This window comes from Ceratotherium simum, chromosome 18, assembly GCF_057802395.1.
Source record: "Ceratotherium simum simum isolate JZ-2026a chromosome 18, ASM5780239v1, whole genome shotgun sequence".
Lineage (NCBI taxonomy): Eukaryota > Metazoa > Chordata > Mammalia > Perissodactyla > Rhinocerotidae > Ceratotherium > Ceratotherium simum.
Genome location: NC_141917.1, coordinates 40,626,948 through 40,634,814, shown reverse-complemented (window position 1 = coordinate 40,634,814; position 7,867 = coordinate 40,626,948). Strand labels below are relative to the sequence as shown.

Here is a 7,867-nt window from a genome sequence, read left to right as displayed (position 1 = left end):
TAAAGAGGAAACTTTAGGCTTGGTACATTGCAGGGAGGAACCCACACCTACAGTCTGTTTCTTCGCACGGTTAGTGACAGGTATGCTGTTACTCCTACAAAGGGGTTGCTGGACCTCACATCTTTTTATCTTTTGAACTCTACCGAGGTAATTTCTAATTTACTTTGCTTTGGAGCTTCTACTGTCCTGGCCACCAATTTCAGTGATAACTATATTTCTCAGCAAATGTATCATACACATTTTTACTCAAAAGCCCAAACAACTTCTTTTACATGATCAGCAATTGAGACCATTGGCTTTTTAAAATTTTTTTATTTTTTCACTCATCATTTATTTACAAATACACATTATAACTTTTATATACATTGCACATTTACATGGTAGAAAAGTACAAAACTATATATTTAAATGAATTTATATTTAACTTGCCATGTTTGAAAATATAAAATTGCATCAGAAAAAAGTATTATGAAAAGCAAGAAACTTGAACTGATAAAGCTTTGATATAACTTTTAGTGACACATTGGTTGAAGAAGAACTAATTTAAAAGGTACAGCAGACTAGCTTAAAGGAAACACCTAACGAAAGGATGAATGTGTAGCATTCCGCTTCCTTCAGTTTCCCGACACCCATATCACTCAATTTCTTTGGATCTGTAACATCTTAAAAGTACATTACTAGTATTCTAACATTGCTATCATCCCCTCTCTCGCAAATGTCTTCATCACAACAAGAGAACCGAAGTAGGAGTTTCCCCAAAGATGTATCCTCTGTACCTTCTATTTGAGTCAGTTATAATGGCTTTTGGTCAGTCAAGATTCCTTGTAAACAAAACCCGAGGGATCATGTATGTACAGAACAGGCAGCAGAGAATCCAATAAATAAACATGACAGAAACTGACATGCAAGTTTGTTAAAGTGGAAAAGAGTCTAACAACAGTGAAATGAAGGGAGACAGATGAGTGAGTGAATAGTAAGGAATGGACTTAAATGGTTTACAAGGAAAAAAAAAAGCTTTTACTTTACAAGCAAGAGACCTCACAATAAATAACAACTGCTCTTCCTTTCACGAATAAATTTCTTCAAAAACAAGGTGTACAGTCAACCAGACATTTTATGTATAAATTATAAAACATGACACAGTATAAATAAATGTCTACAAGTCTCAACTATGGGCCTCATCCAGTAGACCTCACAATGACCGTCTCTCCGAGTCCAATGAGTAACAAGGTGGCCTGGGAGAGAGCTTTAGGACAAAGGTCCTTTATGTATCGTTTCCCCCCAAATAAATAAGCATACACTTATTTACAGTATGGACAATATATTTTTTCTTTTCTTTTCTTTCCTTTTTTTTTTTTTCTTTTTTGCCCAAAGGCTATATCAACACTGAACATGGATGGAGGGTTTACCACTCTAGAATGGAAGATATAGGAAAGCTGTAGTCCTGGTCTTCATCTTCCTCCTCTTCCTCGGTGTCTTCCGAAATGGCTAGATGGGGGAATACAGGGGAGCTGTTGTTTAAATACGGACAACAACAGCGCAGAAGCAGCTCAGTGTATGTTTTCAAAGCCCTCTGATACAGCCATATTACAGCGTTGCATTTTTATGTGACTTGCAGTGTGATGCTTTTTTTTTTGGCATCTGTTGTTATGCAATAAGTTAAAAAAATTTTTTTTTTTAAAAACATAATCTATGAAGTCAAAAACTGCAGAAAGTTCTGAAGAATCAATGGCTCAGGTTTTACGGGCAGATTCCTGAAATCAGATAAAAAGCGCTCTTGTGTTCTAGGTATAACTGCTTTGGGTCCTTAATTCAGTTAGTAAAGGCAACTGCGAAAAGCAGCAGCCCGTGTGTGATACTATAAAGCTGTCTTTGAAAAAGAAAAAAAAAAACAACTTTTGAAGCAGTTAGTTTAGATTCAAGTGTTAATAAAGCAAACAGCAAAGCACACTACTAAAGCAAAAGAATTAGGGGCAAATGACTGGAAATAGGTTTGTAGAGCAACCCCGTTGATGATCATTGGACAAGTCCTAAAAGCCAGGAAACATTCCATGGAATTTTACTGTGGATTACTGAATTGCTGGTGAAATTTAGCAGCTACCTAACTTAAACTGAAATGGGCTTACATGGGGAGATTTCTGGGCTTTTTATATCTCCATTCCCTAGGGCTTGCCTGGGAAAGCCTTACATTTCAGCAAGGTTAAATATGAAACTTACAGTTGCAAGATCCGGAATGCTTTACTTCCAGCAGCACACCTGAGGAGCAGGCAGCTTCCTTCATGGCACACTCGCTGGCGTAAGTGGCATTGTCACTGGCACAGACAGGCTCCTCAGACTTACTGTCAGGGCACAGCTCATCGCAGAGGGAACACCGGCCTCTGCCAACCTTGAAATCCCATAAACACTTTTTTCCACCAGTGCACTGGATATCTTCACAGGACTTTGCTTCTAGGATATAATACACCTGTGATGAGTAAATCCATTTCCCCTGTTCCCCTTTTCTCCCTTTATCTAGTCCCCTATCAACATAAACATATAAACATATAACATATCTTAATACTCACTAGTGAGGGTAATGGAAATATTACGAAAAAATGCTTGAAAATAAAACTGAAACTCACACACACACACACAGACATACACAAACCCCCAGTTTCCTACATACTGTATTAGTGCATGAAAATAGTATTTTTTTGGAACAGGATTTCACAGTATCCTTGAGTTAAACATGTGTTTGATTACTTCCCACAAGTGGGATCTTTTAAAAAAGAATTCCATCAGTTATCAGAATCTGATAACAGATTTGAGGAACTGTTAAGTAATTATTTCTTGCTTCCAGCAAGTCTAGCACTTAAAAAAATGTGTAAAATCAAGTGAGTTCTAAGTTTTCTAAGACAGAAAATTGTTTCCTGTTTCTTGCTGGCATTTCAATATATATGCCATAGCTTCCGGAAGACAATGGTTTCTTTGAGGAATGCTGTGGTCAAGACAGTTTACCCAAACTGGAGAGTTTTTCTCCCTTTGGTGAAACTGTGCCTTTGGGGAGGTTTTGGGCTTATTTATTGGTTAACCTCACAGTTTTAATACTGGAACTAGCCTTTTTGATCCTGTTTTCTTTTTTCCTTCCTCAATCCAGAATACCTACTGACACACTTTCCCTCATAGGCTAATCCAATCGATCTGCCCAGTAGGCAGGTGGCCTTTCTCAGGTGACAGGCACTGGAGTAGGTCACTCCATCATTCCCACAGAGATACTGTTCAGAGGAGGTGGGCTCTGGGCAAATCCGGTTACATGTCACACAGTAGGCATTATTCGTCTGGTCCACCACGCATGTGGAGCTGCCTGGACAGTTAACATCCCGACAGGTCTCTGAAACAAAGAAGGAAACACACATGAATAGGCACCTTCTGGTCCTTAGGGACAGAGAATTTGATACTATCAAGGAAATCATAAAATGGAAGCATCCAGCTTTCAAAAAGCACTTTGGGAGCCCTGTGGTTTACAAGAGAAAATCTATGACTCTATGACTCTACATTGGTCCCTTCAGTGTTCTTAAGGAGTCTTTAGAAGTTAGAAAAGGGGTCCTTTATTTGGGATCATTGTTATTACTGTTAGGCTCTTATTGTGGACTACATCATCCCCCAGGGGTCTTCCAGTGGGTCTACCTCAGGCAGAAAGCTGAAGGAGGGAGCCCGGTAGGACCTACTTTTACATTTGCCCTGGTACTGGACTTCCAGTTCTGGCTGCTCTTTACATCTGGCCTTGAGGAGCGCACATTCGTTGCGGTAGGTTTTCCCGTCCAGCCCACAGACTGGGCCTTTCCAGGTGATGTTGGAACAATCTGGGGCGCAGACGCAGCGGGGCTTATTCTTCTTGTTCATTCGGCATTTTTTTCCTGGTCCACAGTCCACGTTTTCGCACGTTTCTACGAGTTGGAAAGAGACATGGATTAAAACCAGGGCCAGGCAGTATGCAGGTCAGCCAGGAGGTCTGTGGGCTCCTTGCGCAATCATGCAGCCATTGGTTCGTGCCGGAGGGGCCTAGGCGCCCTCCTAGAAGTCCAGGCGGCGGACAGTGGGGCTGCGCCCCATACCCAAATCTCTCTCAAAGAGCGCAGGTTAGCTGGCTTCACCACCACGCTTGGCTAAGAAGTCCCGGAACCTCTGCCGACCTTGTTTTGCCTGTAGTCTGTAACACGCAAGATGCAACCCGAACGGCTTACCAGGGCTGGGGGAAGACAGGGGGAAGCCACGAACAAAGCTCTCCTAGTCCCAAACTCCAGCTGGGCAGTAGGGAAGCTGAGGGTAAGACGCCCTCTACTGAAGGCCTGCAAACTGGGGAGGAAGAATCCTACCTTTACAGGGGATGCAGTTGGGGGCGCCCCCGTTGAAAATCATCCATTTGAAGAGCGTGTTGTCATTTACGTCCTCCTCGGTCCACGAGGTGCTCAGGCGGCCGGTGCTGCAGCACTCCTCCTTGCTCAGTTCTGTCTTGTACAGGACCTGGCAGCGGCCGTTCTTCGCTTGGCGGAGCCAGCAATTCCCAGCTGCGAGGAGACAGGGGTAGGGAGGTGGGTGAGTGAGCACGGGGTAGGGGGAGGGAGGTAGCGGGGCGTGCAAGGTTAGGGGACCAGCGGAGATGGGGAGGGAGCGAGCGTGTAGGAGGAAAAGAGACAGACGGGAGAGAAAAGCAGAAAATAAATCGAAGGGAGTGAAGGAGTGGGGAAAGGGTGAAAAAGCCCAGATTGAAGAGGTGGGAGGTGGGCGAGGGGGAGGGAGGGCGAGCGCGAGAAGCCAGAGCGCCCGAGCCATATCAATGTCAGTTACCAGTGACCCAGACACAACACGTGCAGCTTGCATTGACTTTTACTAGACTGTTTACTTTTATTCGTCCCATTTCATAACCTGCAGCGACTCGAACAGCAGATTAAAGAACCTGACAAAAACAGGATGCGACGGATGTTTTTACATGTTGGTTTCATGTAGGCGGTACGGGAATTATTTGTGACAGGGGTTAAGAAAGTAGGAGAACTTGAGAGAGAGAGAAAGAAAGAGAGAGCGCGCGAGGCAGACACAGACACACACACACACACACACACACACACAGACACACACACACACACAGGAACAGATCAAGCAAGAGGCACTTGTGAAAAATGAAAGCAAAAAAGCAACCGGGCCCTGCCCGGAACTGCCCCGCGCGGCCTCGACCTCGAGGCGCAGCCCGCCCGACGGGCCCGTTTTGCAATCCGCCAGACCCAGAGGACGCCCGCGGCCACCGCGATCTTTCGAAATCTCCGAGGGCTGCTTTCCCGGGCGCCCACGTTCCCCGCACCCAGGCAGCGCCTCGCCCCGAAAGGCGGGCAACTCGGAGCAGTGCGGTGCAGACGGCGAGGGGCAGTGCCCAGGGGGACGGTTTACAACACAATTAAAATGTTAACTCTAAAGCAAGGCAAGTTACACGTCTGCCTCAAGAAAACTGCAGGGGAAAAAAGTAAAGGGGGGAGAGTCTTCCTACCATTTCACGGTAACATATACCTATCTCACATCTACCAAGAAATCTTTGCAAGTAATTTTTCCTCCTTCCCCCTTCTTAATGTTCGGATTTTGTTCAGAAAGACTTCTCATGGATTATCTATATAACTTTAACAATAACTGGACCGCAAGCTGCTATTATTATTTAAAAAGAATTCTACCCGAAGACTAATTGAAATAAATCTAATTTTAAAAAATAAAGTTTAGAAATTTGCTATTAATGCATCTCAGAATTTAAATCAGTTGTGGGTTTCTCACTGTTCTACAGAAAGTTAACAGAGGAATGAGGCAAAGGGGAAAAAACCTGTAAACCAGTCAAAACACTCGGGGTAATAATTTGGGTCTTTTTTTTTTTCTTTTCGGGGTTGGGGGAGGGGGTTGGAAGAAGCGTCCACTAAGCAGAAAGCTACTTCCCTCTAAAATTTTCAGCACCCACATTTCCAAGTTTGGGCAAAGTTTCTGAAATCACGTTCCCCAGCCATCAAAGAAATTTCAGTATGCCCCCCGACCCCCACTCTTAAAATTTTTAAAAGTATCCAAAATATGTAGGAGGGAGAGAGGTTAGATTGCAAATGTGTCGACAGAAATCTCCAGGCTACTGATGCTTGTCTCCTTCTTCAGAGCCAAACAGGGGAGATAACATCTAAACTCATAATGTCCAGAACTTAGAGCATCTAATCCTAACTAATGAGCGACTCCAGCTCACTCCCTTTCCTTTTAGGATAACCGCGCTCCAAACTCGGCTCCCAGTCCTAGAGTGTCACTGCCTTCAGTTTTCCCACTTCTCTCCATCCCAGAGTCGATAAGTTGGTCCAACATCTTCTGAGAGCAGCGTTGCTCAGAACAGACCAAGTGGAGACGACAGAAAAGTACAAACCCCTGCCCAAGCCGAGCCTCCCAGCGCATCCCGCCTCGCTTACCCTGGGCGCTGCGGTCCTCCATGAACTGGCAGAGCAGCAGCAGCAGGAGGCAAAGCCCGCCGGGCTGGTGCCTGGGACGGACCATCCTGGGGGCAGGCGCGGGGCGAGGAGCGCGGCGGCGCGGGGAGCGGGCGCGGCGGCGGGTGGCTCGGGCGAGCGGCGCGCGTCGCAGAGGCGAGCGGCTGAGGGCGCAGCGATCCCGGCGCAGCCCCGCGCTCGCCGCCGGCGGCCCGCGCGATTCAATGGACGTCAGAAGCCGGGCGCAGCCGCGCTTTAAATCTAGACGGGGGTCTCCGCGGTTTGCGGTGGGCGGTCTCCCAGTGTGTGGGGCAGTGGGAGGGCGGCAGCGAGCGAGGGTGTGCGCGTTTCCTTGGGGGTGGGGAGCTTTTAAAAGTTCAGTGTGAATCAGGTGACATTTCCCACCTTCTGGAAACCCTTCCCAATTATCTGTTGGAGGTGCCCGAAATCAAAGCGGCAGGAGGGGAATTGCCGAGTTCTTATTTGCGTAGGAGCGAGAGGGAGGGGGAAGGCGACCGGGCCGGGGGGTGGGGGCGACGCTTCGGGGGTGGGGAGTGGGGAAGAACACCCACTTCAAGTCCTGCACGCCGCCGCTCGCAGGCAGCGCCGGCACGCCCGGGGTGGCGTGCGTGTGTGTGTGTGTGTGTGTGTGTGTGTGTGTGTGTGCGCGAGGGGGGGGGGGGGAACGCGGCGGGGGCGCGGGAGGAGGCGGCGGGCGGAGCGGGGGGAACCCGGCAGTGTGTCTCCGCACCGCCGCTCCTCCGCTTCAGAAAGACTTTGCAAACGCCCCGAGAGCCCCCGGCTGCTGAAATCTCCCGCTCGCGGTCGGGTGGGAACGCGCCGGCCCCACGGCTTCGCCGGGGCGCGCTGCAGTTTCAGGCCCCCGCAGCCTGCACGCCGGCCCCGGCGACGTTTTGTGTCTGGGTCTGTGCGTGCCTGACTTGGCGGCCACCCCCGGCCCAGAGTTGTGGCTGAGCACGCCGGCCCCGGCACCTTCCACCCTGGCTGAGCCGGGCCGAGACGCAGCCCTTGGTCTCGACGAGTCAGAAGCAAACAAAAATGTTTAACACCTCCGGCCCGGCCTCCCCCCGTCGCAGTCTCGCCCTCTCCCTTTCTTTTCTCCCCTTTCACTTCGCCGCGTCTGGAGTCGGAGCCCGGAGCGGGGGCGCCGACGTAGGCGGTCTGCCCCCCTTCCCCGCCCCGGAGACTCCCCAGTTTCTGTCCTGTGTGTCTCTTTCTGTCTCTCAGTCTCCTTCTCAGCTTCTCTCTCTCTCTCTCTCTCTCTCTCTCTCTCTCTCTCTCTCTCTCTCTCTCTCTCTGTCTCTCTCTCTCTGTTCGCGGAATAAAAAAGATTGCAACATCGATAATGAACTTCTGTAGCCTCAGTTTATTAA

At 48.2% G+C, this 7,867-nt stretch overlaps 1 protein-coding gene across 3 annotated transcripts; it reads right to left on the bottom strand.

Annotated features, from left to right (window-relative positions):
* Window positions 1-292: 292 nt before the first annotated feature.
* Window positions 293-6,923, bottom strand: FST (follistatin). 3 transcript variants are annotated; one of them, XM_087443268.1, is made up of 6 exons: window positions 6,456-6,922; window positions 4,356-4,547; window positions 3,708-3,926; window positions 3,146-3,370; window positions 2,218-2,445; window positions 293-1,488 (listed from the first exon to the last, which is right to left on the bottom strand). In XM_087443268.1, the coding sequence occupies exons 1-6, from the start codon at window positions 6,538-6,540 to the stop codon at window positions 1,406-1,408; spliced, it is 1,032 nt and encodes a 343-aa protein (XP_087299394.1). In that variant the 5' UTR covers window positions 6,541-6,922; the 3' UTR covers window positions 293-1,405. The 3 variants fall into 3 exon arrangements, with proteins under 3 accessions (XP_087299394.1, XP_004423083.2, XP_087299395.1); XM_004423026.3 differs by having other exon boundaries at window positions 2,218-2,448; window positions 6,456-6,921; XM_087443269.1 differs by lacking the exon at window positions 293-1,488 and adding an exon at window positions 1,495-1,754 and having other exon boundaries at window positions 2,218-2,448; window positions 6,456-6,923.
* Window positions 6,924-7,867: the final 944 nt, after the last annotated feature.